We start from the raw sequence: 19,852 nt of genomic DNA on the forward strand, positions 1-19,852 counted from the left end.
CACCGTGGGGACAATATTATGCTGCTAAGAGTCAGGGCAGCCCGCAGAGACCTGAGTGAATGACATCGGAGGTGGTTAATTTGCTTTGCTCCATTGAGTAGGTTCTGGCCTCAGGCTTGGTGTGACTTGGAGACCAACTCCCGTGGTCCCGGCTTATGGGAAGGTAGCTGCTGGCTTCCCACAGGGGCAAAGCTTCTGGCATCCAGTCAAACTGGATTTTTAATTGCTAGAAGTCTCTTCTTTGTGGGCTCCTCCCCATGGTAGTCCTGAGTCCCTATAGACACTGCAAAATGAGAATCCAGTTTTCAGACAAAATACCCATGTTTCAGAGAAAACAGTCCATGGTGCCGCTACTTTGTCAGAAGAGAGAATCTTAAGTAAGGTGAAGTTTTGAGTTCTAGCCCAGGCCACAGGTTCATGAAACGTCAGAGTCGGGGAGATCTAAGATACCGTCTTGTCCAGGAGTTTCAATCATAGCTGTTTACAGAGCAAGGCAGAGAGTGTCCGGGTGGGTCAAGGAGATCACTGGAGCATGTGACGACCCAGAAGTCACAGGTCCTCATTAGGGGAGGGAGAAGCGGGAAGTGGGGGACATGGGTGTCCCTACAGCTGATTCTTGTTGGTGAATGACAGAAAACCACAAAATTCTGTAAAGCAATCATCCTGCAATTAAATTAAAAAAAATTCAGATTCGACACGAACATCATGCTAGCTAAACCAGCCACTTCTGGACCTGTCCTGAGGATGACAGTTATGGTTATGACCATGACACAGCCTAATTTCATATAGAATAATTGGGTAACTGGGGCTTCCCAGGTGGCTCAGTGGTAAAGAATCCACCCGCCAATGCAGCGGATGCAGGTTCGATCCCTGGGTCAGGAAGATCCCCTAGAGAAGGAAATGGCAACCCACTCCAGGATTCTTGCCTGGAAAATCCCACGGAGAGAGGAACCTACAGTCCAGGAAAGAGGGTCTATAGTCCATGGGGTTGCCAAAGAGTTGGACATGATTTAGCCACTCAACAGCCACAACAGTTGGGTAACTGAGGCAAGCATTGCTTTTCTCCCAGGGTCAGCACTATCCTCAGGGCTTTGCCTGAATCCACCCAGTCTTGTGAGTACCTCTGCTGTATAGATGAGGAAACCAATGCACAGAGAGGTTGAGCATCTTATCCAGGGTCACAGAGCTAGCAGGGTGGTGTGATACAACCACAGTGTGACAACCACACTGAAGCCCTGGACCGCTGCACTGTGGGGTCACACCAGTAAGGGTGCCTCCTCAGAGCAGGGAGCTTCCATGTCCTCTGGGCAAGACCCAGAACCCAGGCCCCAGACTCCCAGGTTACAAACTGGCCCATGGTGCTTTCCTAGTTTGCTGCCATTTCTCAGGAGGCATCAGGCAAGGTGCAGCCAGAACAGACAAATGTACATACTCAGCTCTCGTGCTGATGCCGTGTGACCATGGGTAAGTTGGTGTGAGTCTTTAATTCTTAGGGAAGTTAGTTCGCCTTTCAGGGTCCTGAGGACTGAGATGACTTCCACCCAGGACTAGGAGGAGCCAGTGAAAGAGGAGATAGTACCAGGGAAGGGTGCATGTTCTTGGATGCCGCCCTAAGTGCCAGCATCCTTCTCTTTGTCCACCAGCCTGTAGAAACCACAGAATTCCAGAATTTCTCCTTGGTGCTTTATCTAGTGTTCCCCAGCTGGGTGCTTTGCTCCCATCCCATAGTCTCATGTTGGACGCTGGCAGGTCTGTCCTGAGTATCTTGCCCAAACCCTAAGAAGTTAATGGGATGAATGATTATCTTAGAGAACAAGAAGCAGACCACGGCGGAGCTCTGCCAGCACTCCAGTGCTGCAGCTGTGGGCGCTGCTCCTCTGGAGGGGAACAGGTGGCTTCTGCTGGTGTCCACCTGGGGAGTGAAGCAGACAGTCTGTCACCAGCCAGAGAGAGTGCCAGGTCAGGGCCATTTGGCTCGTGGGTCTTCTGGGTGGTGTGGCTGGCACCTGGCATTGCTAATGGAGCTGGAAGAGCCTTTTGTTCGGGAGAACCAGCTGTAACTGAATGGTGCCCAGCAGGGACATCATCTGCAGTTGGAGCTGATTTGGGAGGAGCTCTCAGGTATCTCAGAGCTACAGGCCTGGGGAAGCTCAGCATCAGACAGACCAGCAAGCTCAGCCTGGCCCTGGAATGGGGTCAGCCCTAAAAACCTCATCATTTCCTCCTCTAGGAAGGGGTCAAATAACTTATCACAATGGGTGATTCCAAAGACGAAATGAGTCAGCTCTCACACAGCACTTGGCACAAAGTGGAGCCTCATTCATCCCTGAACCAAGCAAGCCTCGTCAATATCAGAACATGTAATTCCTTTGTCCCCCCAGCTCCCTTCCTCAACCTCTTCATCAGAGTTCGTAGCCTTGTTAAAGTGATCATTCTACAGACTGATGCAGAATGACTAGCATCTTGTTGCTTCGTGTTTAATTGCAGCTGGGTTTGTGTTCAATAGCAGACTCACATATGCTAGTGTTTCCTCTCCGGTTTTCCCACGTGGGAAAGGCCCGAGTCTCCATTTTCTTGCACAAGGAGTGCTGACCACCCAGGCCCATCAGCGTGCTCGAGTGGGCGAGATGTCTCACGTGCTATGATCCCTGCGAGAGCTGCTTTGGTTAGTTTCCTCGTCATCCGCATCTTCCTCCTGTGAGGTCGCCATTCCACTGCTGCTTTGTAACACTTGTCATAGCAAGTGGCATCTCTCGAGTCCCCCAGTCCTCCAGTCATACCTTCTCCCCGTTCCTGTTTTCTTTCTGTCTTGGGGGGGGTCTTCCTTGTACATGCATGCACGCACGTTTGTTGTCATTGTTTAGTCTTTAGGTCGCATTTGACTTTTGAGAATCCACGGACTGTAACCTGCCAGGCTCCTCTGTCCATGGGATTTTCCAGGCAAGAATACTGAAGTGGATTGCTATTTCCTTCTCCAGGGGATCTTCCCGACCCAGGAATTGAACCTGCATCTCCTGCATTGGCAGACAGATTCTTTACCACTAAGCCATCAGGGAAGCCTCATGCGTGCACATTCCCAGGCCCTGAACACATATGCGTAGACATGCGTGCACACTTGCATGCAAGCACATGGCCTTGCTGCGGCCTCTCAGCCCTGCCTTCTGAAACACATGTGACAGCTTTCTCTGGTATCCTCCACCCTGCCCATGTACAGACATGCCCAACTGCTCATGTCACACATACTCGGACCCTGTAATTGTCCAGAGAACACTGTCATTTTTGCACTTGTGTTCCATTATATTCAGTTCAGTTCAGTTCAGTTGCTCAATCCTGTCTGACTCTTTGCGACCCCATGGACCACAGCACGCCAGGCCTCCCTGTCCATCACCAACTCCCGGAGTTCACTCAAACTCACGTCCATCGAGTCGGTGATGCCATCCAGCCATCTCATCCTCTGCCATCCCCTTCTCCTCCTGCCCCCAATCCCTCCCAGCATCAGAGTCTTTTCCAATGAGTCAACTCTTCGCATGAGGTGGCCAAAGTACTGGAGTTTCAGCTTTAGCATCAGTCCTTCCAAAGAACACTCAGGACTGATCTCCTTTAGAATGGACTGGTTGGATCTCCTTGCAGTCCAAGGGACTCTCAAGAGTCTTCTCCAACACCACAGTTCAAAAGCATCAATTCTTTGGTGCTCAGCTTTCTTCATAGTCCAACTCTCACATCCATACATGACCACTGGAAAAACCATAGCCTTGACTAGATGGACCTTTGCTGGCAAAGGAATGTCTCTGCTTTTTAATATGCTGTCTAGGTTGGTCATAACTTTCCTTCCAAGGAGTAAGCATCTTTTAATTTCATGACTGCAGTCACCATCCACAGTGATTTTGGAGCCCAAAAAACAAAGTCACCCACTGTTTCCACTGTTTCCCCATCTATCTGCCAGAAGTGATGGGACCGGATGCCATGATCTTAGTTTTCTGAATGTTGAGCTTTAAGCCAACAAGGCTACGAACTCTGATGAAGAGGTTGAGGAAGGGAGCTGGGGGGACAAAGGAATTACATGTTCTGATATTGATGAGGCTTGCTTGGTTCAGGGATGAATGAGGCTCCACTTTGTGCCAAGTGCTCCCCTCTTTCACTTTCATCAAGAGGCTCTTTAGTTCCTCTTCACTTTCTGCCAGAAGAGTGGTGTCATCTGCATATCTGAGGTGATTGATATTTCTCCCAGCAATCTTGATTCCAGCTTGTGTTTCTTCCAGTCCAGCGTTTCTCATGATGTACTCTGCATAAAAGTTAAATAAGCAGGGTGACAGTATACAGCCTTGATGTACTCCTTTCCTGATTTGGAACCAGTCTGTTGTTCCATGTCCAGTTCTAACTGTTGCTTCCTGACCTGCATACAGGTTTCTCAAGAGGCAGGTCAAGTGGTCTGATATTCTGATCTCTTTCAGAGTTTTCCACAGTTTGTTGTGATCCACACAGTCAAAGGCTTTGACATAGTCCATTGTATTAGCTCATAAGTATTTTGTGAGTAATTATTTCCTCAATAATAGGAAATAAGCACTATCCTTAGTGCTGCCTAATTACTTAGCATTTCTGCTCCCTTACAGTAAACGGTTAGTAGTTCCCAGAAGTTTTTGCTCTCAAGACATCCGTGGTTTGAAAATACGATCACCTTTTCACCTTTTAGTCCCTTTCTGTGTTAATTTCCGCTTTTTAAGTCTCAACTTAACCGCCACCTTTCCTCCTAATGCTGTGTCCTTATCTCCACCCTCAGTCTCTCTTCTGCAAACTGGGATAGCTTCAACATCCCAGTCATCCCTGTTATAATGACTCTGAGCTTATTTCTAGCAATATATCCTGCATGACATTTTTGATCACCTGCTTACTTGCTAATTCTCCTCACTTAGTTATGGGCTTCCCAACATTGCTATAGGATGGCATCCAAATGTTTGGGTTTGGGATTAAGCCAGTCCTGAGTGGGGAGATGGCTCTTCTCCTTGCTGCTTCTGTTACTTAATCTCCTTGAGCCTTGATTTCTTCATCTGTAAAATGGAGGGACAATAATAGCTTTATGAAATTGTGGTCAAGGTGAAATGAAGCAGTGCCAATGAAGTCTCAGCTCAGTGTCTGAAAGTTGGCGTTATTACAGCTTTCTTCTAGCATGTCAAGTAAGCTGACATAATAGGGGGGCTCAGTCAGACATTTGGAAAGAAGAAGAGCGAGGCAAGGAGGGTGAAAACAAAAAGCAACAGGGAGAGAGGAGACTCAGGCTGTTTCTCTGGAGCACAGGGGACGCAGGCTGTGCCGAGAGGTGGTGAAGGCACCTTCACACCCTCCTGGAGGGCTGCCGCGCTGATTTGCATTTCAGTCACATTTATGACAGCCTCATAATGGATTAAGAGCCCTAGCACTGATATATTAAAGCTTAATGGTGCATCCTACTTTTGTATTGATTTGTGGCAGCAAATATTTGCTGGTGTGGAGAGCTGGGAGCCAGCCATGTTCTTGGCATGGTGGAATTGCTGCCTGGTGGGGATCCCGCCAAGCGGGAGGCATGTGGGATCTGGGGATGAAGACAGCAGCTGCTGGGAATGCAGACCCCAGAGGAGACTCTCAACCAATGCTGATTTCCATCTGATCCACAAGGAAACTTGATCTTGAAACTTCAAGACCCTGAGAAGGGAGCCTCTGGGCAGCCTGGGCTGATCCCCGGGCTTCCTGGTGATTTGTTTCTGGTTTGGCTCTAACTCTGTAGCTCTGTGCTGTGCCCCCCAGGCTAGGGCTTCAGCTCTTCTAATCAGTCCTCCCAGGCTATTGCTATGCTCAGTTCTCTGCAGGTGAATGACCCATGCTTATCCTGAAAAGATAACCCGAGACCTTTCCAACAGAATATCCAACCTAGGTGATTGGAAAGTGAGAAGAAGGCTAATTCATTAATGTATTATTCATGCACATAATAGCTCGTGTTGATTGGAGCATCTACCATATGGCAGGCACTATTGTAGGTAGAGGCGGGGAAAACTACCACAATTTGGCTGGAACTTCCCTGGTTTTAGTACTGAAAGTCCTATATCCCAGGAAACCTCTCTGTTCTGTACAAACTAGGATGATTGGCCATGCAGATGTAGGCACTGTTGATATCGCAATAAACTGGAAGGTTCCATTCTAGGGGGAGAACTGCCATGAAACAGCCTGGTGTATATTTCTTTGTTTTTATCATATAATTTAAAGAGGGTGATATTTGGAGAAGGTGGCAACAGAGGATGAGGTGGTTGGATGGCATCGTCGACTCAATGAGTGTGAGTTTGAGCAAACTCCAGGAGATAGTGAAGGACAGGGAAGCCTGGTGTGCTGCAGTCCATGGGGTCACAAAGAGTCAGACGCAATTGAGTGACTGAACACAGTTGTACAGAGGGTTGTCAGCAGAGGTCTCATGAAGAAGGTGACATCTAATGTTTCCATGGCACTGAGGGAACGAGCTGCTTAGAGATGTGAAGGAAGAGTGTATCACACAGCTGCGAGCCCACAAGGCAGGAAGGCAGGGCAGCCCGTGTGGTGAGAGCAAGCTCTTGGGTCCAGACCGTGTGTGACCTTTCAGGATATGTGAGGATTTGGGGTGTTTCTTGTAGATGTGGGAAGCACATAAGAGGCATATACCCTTCTTTCAAACACTCTTGTCTGGCCACCCCGGTCTGATTTGGCAGCCAAGGGAACCTGGGCTTGGAAGAATCCAAACAGAAGGTGTGCAGATAAGGGAAACTCCAGCCCACTTTGGTTCTGATGGGCCCTGGATGCCCAGGATGGCTCAGCCCCAATGGGGTTAATCCTGGCATGTTGGTCTTACTCTGGGGATGGAAGATTCAACTCCCAGAGCCCCTCGGAGCCTGCTCCCTAAAGCCTGCAGGGCCTGCGTTCAAGAGCAGGAGGAGAGGCCCCTCTCTTCCAAGTGGCTCTTGGCTGCAGGGGCAGTTGGCAGAGCGAGTGGACATGGAGGACACAGGATAGCACACAGCTAGATTTCCAAGTCTCAGACCTGACACTTGGCAGCAGGAGGGTCTGTTAAATTATTCAGATCACATATGTTTATTATGTTTTTGCATCATAAAAAAATGCAAACTTTACAGAAATGCATTTGTAAAAAACAGAAATCTCCCTACAGTTCAATGCTTATTCCTCCTATTTTCGTCCTGATGTTTACTTCCATTTTTAATGGTTACTTTTGACAAGAATGGAAATATACTGTATACAAAAGCATCAAGTGTTTTTTCTTTTCCTTAGTATGTTTTAGGCATCTTTGAATTTCACTTGTAATCAAAGAAATGGGATTAGAGAGAAGAGAATGTAGAGGAAGACTGCGGGAGGGAGGGAGCGCACGCCAGTGAGTGCCCAGTCCACCCACCCCCACCTCCCCTCCCCAGACCCTCTCCCGGCCTCCTGCGTCCTGCAGGGATGCCTTTCCTGCCGCACGGGCTCCTGTCCTGGTGGGTCGCTGAGTGTCCTCACTGGTGTTAAACTGACAGTTTCCTGAGCTGGGGCACTGACCTGCGGCCACTCAGACCATAGCCTTTCACCAAGGAGCCCCATGCAATAGCCAGCATTGCTTGCTCCAGCCTCTCAGAGGGGCCCAAAGGATCCCTGGTCTCCAGGGAAGAGACGGTGATAAGCTCCAAGCCTGCTGGTCTCTGCTTCTCAGAAGGCACAGCTTCTCCAGGTCTCAGCCCTGCCCTCAGCAGTCTCTCCTTGCACCTCCTCCCAGACCAGCCCAAGAAAAGGTAATGAAGGAACACGCGCCCTCGATGTCAGCTCCGATGGCTAAAACAGCCCCCGTCTGCTGCATATAATCACTTCCTCCATCGTTTTCTGTAATCCTTACTCTGCTTTATGACTCTTCATAGCACTTTTCATCACTGGAAACATGACAGTGGGGGGTCGGCTGATTACACCCCCCTGGGCCACATCTGGCTGGCAGCCTATTTTCCTGCAGCCTGAAGGCTGATTGTGTTTCTTTTTTTGAAACATTTTTTATAGTGTTCCAAAACACCCCCTCCCCGCGGCCACAAAACCAAGGGATACGCAGCAGGGTGGTGTGTGGCCCTTATTGCCTGCGTACATGCACCGAGTCCCTTCCCAGAAAGCTTGCGGCCCCAGCATTTCATAACAGTTGGTGTCTGTGTTTGCTGTTCATGTGTGCGCTTCTCTCTCTCCCTGACTCCTTCATGCAGACTCCACGAGAGGGTGAACTTTGTGCTGCTCGTAGCTTTGGACCTACAACAGTGCTTGATGGAAGCATATGCTCAGGAAATAGGTTATCTTTTTCCCCATTGTATGAATGAAAGACTAAAGACCTTGAGATGTCTTTCAGAGCCCAAGGTCGAGAAGCATCTTGGAATGTCTTCGCCTTCCCTGAAGTCCTGTTTGCTTTGAAGTGCCCAGGTTTGGCGTGGAGAGAATGGGAAGTGTGGCAGAGCCTCAGTGGGCGTCTCTGCCTAGGAGAAGGATCAGAGACTCCCAAAGCATGGGTGCCCTGGGGAAGGAGCTCAGGAAGGGCAGGGAAATGGGCAGCGCTACTGCCCGAGGCCCTGGAGGCTGGCTATGGAAGCCCAACCACGCCCTCCCAACTGATTGGTGCAGCATCCTCTTCTGTAGAGTCAGAAATGAGAGCGAAAAAGCAGGGCAGCTGAAATGATGGTAGAGGCTTCTGTGGGCTGTAGTTACGACAGCTTCCGATTACAAGAATGAGCCTTCTCATCCTCCTGTGACTTTGGGGTCACTCCATTGCTTCCTTTTCTTTCTGTCTGTCTCTCTTTTTCTTTTTGGCTGAATTGTGGCATACGGGATCTTAGTTCCCTACCAGGGATGGAACCTGTGCCCGCTGCAGTGTGGACTGCCAGGGAAGTCCCCTTCCTCTTCTCCTTAAGGAGGAGATTTAGCAGGCCTGTGACGACGGCAACCTCATAGTTGCTGAAATCTATTCTACACATACTGTATATTGATTCTCCTCTTGTTGTGAGTGTATTTATCTCCATTGCCAATGTAAATATTTCTGTAACATGCAAAGTTGTATTTATACATTCTGTATTATTGATTTTTCTCATGCTGCAAACACATTTATCTCTTTGTTAATGAAAATGTATCTGGGAAATAGTAAGACTGATTTATGAGAAAGGTGAGGGGCGGGAGGGAGGTGCTGCGGGGCTGGGTAGACTGTCCTTGGCCACAGCTGAAGGAGATGATGTGGGGCCTTCAGGCGGTGCCTGTTCAATTGGAGGAAACTGCTCTCAGAGGCAAGGGATGCTGATAGAGTGCTTTTGTAAGACAGCCTGATATGCTCATAGGAGTCAGCTCTGCTTGCAGCTAGAGAAGACCCCCAAACTAGCTGTTCAGGACAGAGGAGCAGCTCTGTTGGTCCCACCCACCAGTTTCAATCAGGTTTTGTTGTTGTTTAGTTGCTAAGTTGTCTTGATTCTTTGCAACCCCGTGGGCTGTGTAGCTTGCCAGGCTCCTCTGCCCGTGGGATTTCCCAGGAAAGAATACTGGAGCAGGTTGCCATTTCCTTCTCCGGGGGATCTTCAGTAGGGTAAAAGATACTGGCTCAATGGAAAGACTGGAAGAGAGGCTAAGGTCTGCCAAGGGAAGATTATAACCCTCATCATGAATAAAAGGGTGAAGTAAGGAGACAGACAGCCAAGCACAGAGCTGAGGCTCAGCTGCTTAAATGTGCATGCCTCCACGGGACACTTAGTTAGTCAGTGCATGCCCAGGCAGACTTACTCTTCTAGAAATCCTTTCTTTAGCTCTGGCCAATGAGCTAGGTGCTGCCCCCCTTTGCTTCCAAGACCCCTCATGCAGCAGCTTTCTCCTAGTACTTCTCTCATTGTTTACTTACTATTGGTTTACTTTTCTCACCACTCATCACCCATCACTGTGAACCCCTTGAAGATGCCCACATTCTTGCCTTGCCTCTGTGCTTTACCAAGTACCCACTAACTAACTAGTTAACTGTGGATGGGGCATGTGGTTGAATGACTTCAGCCAGTTGCATCATTCATGATTTGGGTTTAGAGAGACACCACCTGTGAAAGGAAGATCTCCTTCACCTCTCTGTGGTGGGGGTGCTTGGACACTTTCTAGCAGTTGTGGCTGAAGAGACTAATTTGGGAAACATGCTAGATTGAGTGTGTTGCTCTTGGAGCCTTCTCCAGGTTAAGCCTTCCTTGCTCGTTTGGATGGGAGTCCTATTGGATGTGAACATCTGTCTTTTGCTGACTGTTGACTTGGACCCTGGCTGGCTTGCTCTTCTTTGTTCTTTCCTTCCATGTCCCTTCCAAAGCTGTGCCCTTGGACAAGAGGGTGAGTGCCCCTGGATGATGACAGTTTGGTTCCATGATTAGTTGGGCCCTCTTGCAAGCCTCCAAAGAGCCTTGCTGCTGCTGCTGCTAAGTCACTTCAGTCATGTCCAACTCTGTGTGACCCCATAGATGGCAGCCCACCAGGCTCCCCCATCCCTGGGGTTCTCCAGGCAAGAACACTGGAGTGGGTTGCCATTTCCTTCTCCAATACATGAAAGAGAAAAGTGAAAGTGAAGTCGCTCAGTCGCATCTGACTCTTAGTAACCCCAGGGACTGCAGCCTACCAGGCTCCTCCATCCATGTGATTTTCCAGGCAAGAATACTGGAGTGGGGTGCCATTGCCTTCTCCACCAAAGAGCCTTAGATAGGTTTATTCACTCTGAAATATGATGGTAGTACCTCCCGTGTGTTAGTGAGCTTGGAAATTTTCCTTGAAAGAGGGAATGTTCATTAAAGATGCGTAAAGATGGGCAATAGATCCCTGTACACAGACCCATGGCTGTGAGTGGTGAGGGATGGAAGCCATGGGTCTGGTTCAGCAAAGATGGCAGCGGTGTTTTGGGGATGACAACAGTGACCTCTACCAGGACAGAAATGGGCATGAAGCCATTAGCATTGGGGCTGCCTGCTTGTATTCCAGAACTGCTCCCTGAGCCTCTGACCAGGGGCACCGTCATGAATAAATACCAAGAGGAGAGAGGAAATCTCCATTTCAAATGTGGGGATGAAACAGTAGTGCTGAACTCCTTGGCAGTTACACATCCATTCTAGGCTCATGGAAACTGCGGTAATTTAGAACAGTTCCAGTATTTAGAATCAACTGTGTAATTCATCCTGATGTTTCCCATTCATCAAAGACTTGTGTTTGTTTGTATTACCATGAGAAAAATAAAAACTGTGGGAAAAAAAAGATCCCCCTTCCTTTCATCGCAGGCAAATTACGGCAGAGTTACAACCCTTGGGGCCCTTCAAGCAAAGGAACATCTTGCTTCAATTAGATATAAATAATGAACAATAATTAGAAAGATTTCTTCATCGAATTTGTTATTTTATGTTTTCTTTCATCTGTAATGCATTGAAACGAATACAGAACTCTGTTTCTGGGCCATGTAGCAGGGCCTGAGGAATTCCATGGAGGGTATCTCCAGAACAGGAGAAAGCTAGCTACGCTGCTGGCTCCTCTGTGTGCAGGCTGTGCAGGCTGGCTGCAGCCCGGGTCTAGTGCTGAGGATGCAAATGCGGAGCTGCTTTGGCTCTGTCTACTGAGGACACCTGATGGCTCAGCAGGTAAAGCATCCGCCTGCAATGCAGGAGACACAGGTTCGATCCCTGGGTCAGGAAGAACCTCTGGAGGAGGAAATGGCAACCCACTTCAGTATTCTTAAAATCCCACGGACAAAGGATCCTGGTGGGCTACAGTTTGAAGGGTTGCAAAGTGTCAGACATGACTGAGTGACGAAACACACACATACTGAGGACCCCGACCTATGATAATACCTGCTACCAGTGACTGGCCACTGAGTGTATATCAGCCACTGCTCCAAGAACTGAGCACACACCACCTCATTTCATCTTCACAGCAACCTCTGCTATGGGCTCTACATCTAACCCTGGTGTTTGTGTGTGTGTGCTTTGTTTTGTTTTTTATTTAAGGATTTGGAAACTGAGGCTCAGAGAGGCCAGCTAACTAACAGAGGGCCCTCAGTGTTAGTGCTGATGGGATCGAGAGGCAAGGCAAGTAATTGGACTCAGAGCCTGTGCATCACGTACTCGGCTGTGTTTTCTCTGTAGTCACGGTGAGCTCTTACTGCCATAGAAACCACACAGGGTATGGAGATGGCCAGGGAGCTGAGGGATGCCGATGTCTTCCCATAGGGAAAGGCGGCTGCTGGAACTTCACGGGGTTTGTAGAAGTGTATCAGGTGGATGAGCAAGATAAAGGGATTCCAGGCAGAGGGAGCTCTGTGGTCTGGTGCCACAAATGGTGATCCTGTGGAATTTCTCCTTTTAACCTTAGCTCTGGGGTCATGTGGATACAGGTGCAATAGCTGAAGATGAGCTCACCAGATTGAGGGTTGTGTGGATCAGGTTGAAATGATTGGGTCTTTTCGTGGAATCAGTGACTCATTGAGTGGTGGGAATGATGATTCTGGTTGATGAAAAGGAGAGACAGATTTCCAGAAGAGGAATAAGCAAAGGGGGATCCAGTTGGAACCTGAAGAGAGAGACTGGCTCATCAGTGAGCTTTATGTTTTTTTGCAATTCTATCCTATCAGCACATTGAATCAGGTACTACTCATCTTGTGTCAAATGAAAACTTTATGCCAAGTTGGTCCTCCCTGATCTGATTCCTGCTCCCTACTCCAAAGAAGGTGCCGCTCAGTCTTCTGCTTCTTGGAGCTGATGGACATTCCTGATGCACCTGCTCCCTGCATCATACACCTGTCCTGAGCTACTTGCTTCTCCTCCATGGACAACAGACGGAGGCTCTCAGAGGTGCTTTGGATTATCTTCACCACCATTTGAATAACCATCAACACTCCGGAGTCAAGAAGCTCATATGCAAACCCAGATTCCTTTCTTTATTCAAAAACATTAGGGGGAGATGCTTCAGTTCAGTTCAGTTCAGTTGCTCAGTCGTGTCTGACTCTTTGCGACCCTATGGACTGCAGCACACCAGGCTTCCCTGTCCATCACCAACTCTCACAGTTTACTCCAACTCCTGTCCATTGAGTCAGAGATGCCATCTAACCACCTCATCCTCTGTTGTCCCCTTCTCCTCCTGCCTTCAATCGTTCCTAGCATCAGGGTTTTTTCAAATGAGTCAGTTCCAGGTAGCCAAAGTATTGGAGTTTCAGCTTTAGCATCAGTCCTTCCAATGAATATTCAGGACTGATTTCCTTTAGGATGGACTGATTGGATATCCCTGGCGTCCAAGGGACTCTCAAGAGTCTCCAACACCACAGTTCAAAAACATTAATTCTTCTGCACTCAGCTTTCTTTATAGTCCAACTCTCACATCCATACATGACTGTTGGAGAAACCATAGCTTTGACTAGATGGACCTTTGTTGGCAAAGTAATGTCTCTGCTTTTTAATATGCTATCTAGGTCAGTCATAACTTTTCTTCCAAGGCATAAGCGTCTTTTAATTTCATGGCTGCAGTCACCATCTGCAGTGATTTTGGAGCCCAGAAAATAAAGTCTGACGCTGTTTCCACTGTTTCCCCATCTATTTGCCATGAAGTGATGGGACGAGATGCCATGATCTTAGTTTTCTGAATGTTGAGCTTTAAGCCAACTTTTTCACTCTCCTCTTTCACTTTCATCAAGAGGCTCTTTAGTTCCTCTTCACTTTCTGCCATAAGGGTGGTGTCATCTGCATATTGAAGTTATTAATATTTCTCCCAGCAATCTTGATTCCAGCTTGTGCTTCATCCAGGCTAGCATTTCTCACAATGTACTCTGCATATAAGTTAAATAAGCAGGGTGACAATATACAGCCTTGACATACTCCTTTCCCCAAATTGAACCAGTCTGTTGTTCCACGCCCAGTTCTAACTATTGCTTCTTGATCTGCATTACAGATTTCTCAGAAGGCAGGTCAGGTGGTCTGTTATTCCCGTCTCTTTCAGAATTTTCCACAGTTTATTGTAATGCACACAGTCAAAGGCTTTGGCATAGTCAATAAAGCAGACGTAGGTGTTTTTCTGGAACTCTCTTGCTTTCTCAATGATCCAACAGATGTTGACAATTTGATCTCTGGTTCCTCTGCCTTTTCTAAATCCAGCTTGAACATCTGGAAGTTCACAGCTGACATATTGTTGAAGCCTGGCTTGGAGAATTTTGAGCATTACTTTGGTAGCATGTGATATGAGTGCAATTGTGCAGAGGTTTGAGCATTCTTTGGCATTGCCTTTCTTTGGGATTGTAATGAAAACTGACCATTTCCAGTCCAGTAGCCACTGCTGAGTTTTCCAAATTTGCTGGCATATTGAGTGCAGCGCTTTCACAGCATCATCTTTTAGGATCTGAAATAGCTCAACTGGAATTCCATCACTTCCACTAGCTTTGTTCATAGTGATGCTTCCTAAGGCCCACTTGACTTCACATTCCAGGATGTCTGGCCCTAGGTGAGTGATCACACCATTATGGTTATCTGGGTCATGAAGATCTTTTTTGTATAGTTCTTATGTGTATTCTTGCCACCTCTTCTTAACATCTTCTGCTTCTGTTAGGTTCATACCATTTCTGTTCTTTATTGTGCCCATCTTTGCATGAAAATTTCCCTTTGTATATCTAATTTTCTTGAAGAGATCGCTAGTCTCTCCCTTTCTATTGTTTTTCTCTATTTCTTTGCGTTGATCACTGAGGAAGGCTTTCTTATCTCTCTTTGCTATTCTTTGGAACTCTGCATTCACATGGGTGCATCTTTCCTTTCCTCCTTTGCCTTTTGCTTCTCTTCTTTTCATCTCTCTTATGAAAGCTTGAGGTAAGGCCTCCTCAGACAACCGTTTTGCCTTTTTGCATTTCTTTTTCTTGGGGATGGTCTTGATCACTGCCTCATGTACAATGTCACAGACCTCTGTCCATAGTTCTTCAGGCACTCCCTCTATCAGATCTAATCCCTTGAATCTGTTTGTCACTTCCACTATATAATCATAAGGGATATGATTTAGGTCATGCCTGAATGGTTTCCCTGGTGGCTCAGATGCCTGAAATGCAGGAGACCTGTGTTCAATCCCTGAGTCAGGAAGATCCCCTGGAGAAGGAAATGGCAATCTACTCCAGCACTCTTGCCTGGAAAATCCCATGGTTGAAGGAGCCTGATAGGTTACAGTCCATGGGGTCACAAATAGTCGGACATGACTAAGAGACTTCACTTTCACTTTCTTTGAATAGTCTGTTGGTTTTCCCTACTTTCTTCAATTTAAGTCTGAATTTGGCAATATGGGCAGATGCTTGGAAGGCAACAGTTGGGTGGAATTCCAGAACAGCTGCAAGCTTTGGAGGAGACATGCCTCTTCATGCACACAGTCTCTGAGTGTGTGCCCACCATATGCCAGCTCTGAATGTCAGAGAGCAGGCACTGTTGCTGGTCTTGCCATGGTGTTTCTCTTTACTTTTGCAGGCATTTGAGTTGGAGCCCTCAGTGTACAGCCTCCTGTGTCGCCATCATTCTTCTGTTATGACGGTCTGTCTATGTGTTTCTACAGTTAAACTCTAAGCTCGTCCAGGGCAGGATTCATGTCTTATTCATCCTTTTGTCTCTCAGGCTCAGTGGCTCAGCACAGCACCTGGTTTTAGGCATTTAATGGCATTACTGAATTAATCTACAGGGAAGAAAAGTAACTTGGATAGAATGAGATCCTGGCAAGTCATGTTCCGGGCCTTGGGCCTCATGCTGCTGGGGTTTGGGAGTGAAGGATGTGGACAGTGGACCACACCTGGCTCCCACCTCAGGCGGGCCTTGTGTGGGTCCCCACAGGGTGCCCCATGTACCCATGTTTCACATCCATGTTGTATTTTAGGACGTTCCAGGACCTGTCCAAGCAAGTGGAGATGTCTTACGGCACTGTCCGGGATTCTGCTGTGTACGAGTACTTCCGAGCCAAGGGCACCAACCCTCTGGAGCAAGACAGCACGTTTGCTGAGCTCTGGCGGACCATCAGCAAGAATGGAGGGGCTGACAACTGTGTGTCCAGTCCTTCGGAAGGCATCAGGAAGGTAGGTGGGAGCTGGCCACGCGGGCATGTGTGTGCTGTGACAGGGGCCATAAGGCCTGTCATCCTTGCGGTAGGAGACACCCTCCTAGAGGCATCTCCTTTGAGTACCCCTGTCACCTGCAGGGTGACCCATCTTCAGCAGCCTCAATAGGCATTTTTCATAGACATGTGGGTAAAGAGGCTCACATTCTTCAGGTAGATGCCCATTTCTGGCAAGAGAGGCAAAGGGGCTGGCAGAAGGGAAACTTAAGGCCCTTCTAAGTTTCCAAAGGATCAGGGAAGGGCAGGGAGGTTAAGCCCAAGACCTGGATCTCCCTCTTCCTGGGTTCACAGGATGGTGGTACAGAGGGGTCTGCCCACCCCAAGTAAGAACACTCAATAAAAGCAGACGCAGAGGACCAGGGGAGAGGGAGAGGAGGTGGGGACAGGGTTCAGGGAAGGGTGGGCGCCATTTGGGACCATGCTGTGAGCAGAGGTGTGCTTGGGAGGCGGTGGTCAGGACAGCAAGCCCAGCATGGAGGCTGAATGGGGGCGGGATGGAACTGCGGGAGCACTGCGTGAGAAGAGCCCACGCCAGAGAGGACGAGCGGGAGAGATGAACCCGCTCTGCAGAGATGGTTAGACGTTGCTAATTTATTTCAGTGAGTTTCCACAGGGACCCAAATTAATCGTGAATGTCCCATTATGCAGATGAGAATCAGACGTGGGTCACACTCCTCATTAGGTTCTCATGCCTGGGGTTCCAGACTGAGGGGTTTGGTGTTTATCTGCCCCGTGCGGCAGAACATGTGAAGGTCACAGTGGGATGAAGGCAGATGTCGTAAGGATGTCTCGGGTGGTGGCACCTTCTTCTCAGTGACCCTCACGTACAGAGGCTACTTACTCTTGGTCATTAGTGGACAGTACAAGAAAGATGTGCACAGCACCCAGCACTGCTGCCTCTCTGGGTGGACCTCTGCCCAGCCTGTCTTGCTCAGCATCTCTTCCCTTCTGTTCTCTATTCTAGCTGCCCCACCACTTCTGCAGAATCTTCACACATTCACGTGCATTCACACACACACTCGCACATGCATGCATGCACTCATCCAGCCTGCCTCGGTGTGTCTTACATTTCCCTACCGATCAATGCTACCTCTGCAGAACATTCCTACAGGCTCTCTCTCACACGTAGTCGCTCATGCACATGCTCCCACTACACACACACACACACACACACACACACACACACACACACACACACACAAATGCTTACACATATTCACACACACACGCATGCGCACACCTGTGTTCTACATCCCTGGTCACTTGGCAATCCCTTGGGTTTACTGTGGACTTCCCAGGTGGCACAGTTGTAAAGAATCTGCCTGCAAATGCAGGAGACACAAAAGGCACAGGTCTGATTCCTGGGTCTGGAAGATCCCCTGGATGAGGAAATGACTACCCTCTCCAGTATTCTTGCCTGGGAAATATCATTGACAGAGGAACCTGGTGGGCCACAGTCCACGGAGTCACAAAGAGTTTGACATGGCTGAGCATGCACACACACGCCCTGGCCTTGCTGCAGAGGGCCGTGGGTATAAGGAGGAGTCTCCAGAAAGTTTCAAGGCTACTAGAGTCTACCCACCTTGCTCTTCATGATGAGAAAAGCCCTCATTAGTTTGCCAGCCCCTGTCAAGAATGGGTCCAGGGAGAGAGGCAGAGCCTGAGACCTGCTTCAGAAGCAGCGGGGCCTGGCTCCTGGCATGGTGTCTTGAGGCAGGGCTCTGCGTGATCGAGGAGTCCCTGTGGTCTGCATGCCCACAGGGCAGTCAGCTCAGGGTGGCTTCTCCCCGTCGTTTAGCAGAGTTAAGCAGAGAGTGTCTCGGCTCTGGAGCCTGGCACATTTGCGTGTGAATCCCCGTTCCACAGCTCCCCGGTGCTGTTTACATTGAGCACCCCAGTCTTCTTGTCAAACCTCTAGGTGTCAAGAGAAGCCTGGTCAATTTCGCATTTAGGGGGTCTCTTTAGACACTTGAAACATTTAAAAGGACATGTTGTGGTAGATTTGGAATGTTTATATTTCATAACAAAAATAATAGAATGCAGCATAGATGTGCTAGTCCTATGCTCACGAGGTTTATTAAAACTTATGTCCTCGTGCACAAAGAAATACGGTGCTCTCACCTCGAGCTGCTGGGTCTTCTTTCATGCCTGACAGTGGATCTTTGTGGCTGTAGGTGACCTCATTTGCGGATAATGAATACAAAGTTGATTTAAGGCCTTTTATAAATGTAAGACTTGAGCCAAATGGCCTTTGAGTTTCCCTTCTCTGCTTTCTTTGTCTCTCATGGAGAGCCAATACCCCCATCCAAACTGGATGCTTATGAAGATTCATTGCAACAAGGCTACAAAAAGAACTTCTAAAAGAAAAGACACAGCTTTTGACTTCATCAAACTTCCGTTCATTACAAGACCCTTTATAAAGAAAATATAAAGGCAAGTCACACACCGGGAGTGAATATTTACAATGCATGCAACCCATATAGGATTAATATCCTAAATGGATATCACATGAAAACCTTTTACAAATGAATAAGGAAAGTTCAAACAATTTAATAGAAAAATGAGCAAAAGACTTGTGCGGGACTTTCACAGAAGAGGTATCACGTATGGTCAGTAATCATGTGAAGAGATGTTCAAAGTCATTAGTGTTTCCAGAAAATGAAAATCAAGACCATAAAGATATATCACTTCATATCAATTAGACTTGCCCCAAAGGAGAGGTGGTGGTGAAGACTGAGTAACAGGTGGTTAATTGCTGGCGGGGGTGTACTCAGTACTGCCACTTTGAAAACCAATTGTCATTCTCTTAGAAAATGGAGTTTTTCATACCCACTGACCCAGCAATTCCACTCCTATGTGTCCATCCCAAACAAACCTCTGTAGCACCTCAGACAAAAGAAAGGCCATGGTAGCATTGCTTATAGAGCCAGCATTCTGGAAGCAGTCCGAATGAGCATTAACAAGTTTAGAAATAAGTAAGACCTGCAGGGAAATGACTAAACCACAGCTGCATGCAATTGTGTGGGTGAATCTTAATAAATACTGTAGAAGAGAGTGAGTGACAGCTGCTCAGCTGTGTCTGACGCTGTGCGACCCCACGGACTGCAGGTGCCCCTGTCCGTGGGATTATCTGGCCCATAATACTGGAGCAGGCAGCCGTTCCTTTCTCCAGGGGATCTTCCCAACCGAGGGATCGAACCTAGGTCTCTTGCATTGCAGGTGGATTCTTTACCAGCTGAGCTACTAGGGAAGCCCAAAAGAAAAATATTAAAGGCAATTTCACATGGGTCAACTGATAGAAAATAAGTCAACATAGCAACCTCTTCAGTTCAGTTCAGTTGCTCAGTCATGTCTGACTCTTTGCGACCCCATGAGCTGCAGCATGCCAGGCCTCCTTGTCCATCACCAACCCTCGGAGTCCACCCAAACTCATGTCCATTGAGTCAGTGATGCCATCCAACCATCTCATCCTCTGTCGTCCCCTTCTCCTCCTGCCCTCAATCTTTCCCAGCATCAGGGTCTTTTCCAATGAGTCAGCTCTTCGCATCAGGTGGCCAAAGTACTGGAGTTTCAGCTTCAACATCAGTCCTTCCAATGAACACCCAGGACTGATCTCCTTTAGGATGGACTGGTTGGATCTCCTTGCAGTCCAAGAGGCTCTCAAGAGTCTTCTCCAAAACCACAGTTCAAAAGCATCAATTCTTCGGTGCTCAGCCTTCTTTATAATCCAACT

At 48.1% G+C, this 19,852-nt stretch overlaps 1 protein-coding gene across 1 annotated transcript in view; it reads left to right on the forward strand.

Moving 5' to 3' along the window:
- GRID1 (glutamate ionotropic receptor delta type subunit 1) overlaps positions 1 to 19,852 on the forward strand; it is a 684,852-nt gene that overhangs the window by 625,611 nt on the left and 39,389 nt on the right. Inside the window, exon 13 of the mRNA XM_052640513.1 lies at positions 15,883 to 16,078. Within this exon, the coding sequence (XP_052496473.1) occupies positions 15,883 to 16,078 (196 nt within the window). The remainder of the gene's footprint in view (positions 1 to 15,882; positions 16,079 to 19,852) is intronic.

This window comes from Budorcas taxicolor, chromosome 5, assembly GCF_023091745.1.
Source record: "Budorcas taxicolor isolate Tak-1 chromosome 5, Takin1.1, whole genome shotgun sequence".
In the NCBI taxonomy this organism is placed as follows: Eukaryota; Metazoa; Chordata; class Mammalia; order Artiodactyla; family Bovidae; genus Budorcas; species Budorcas taxicolor.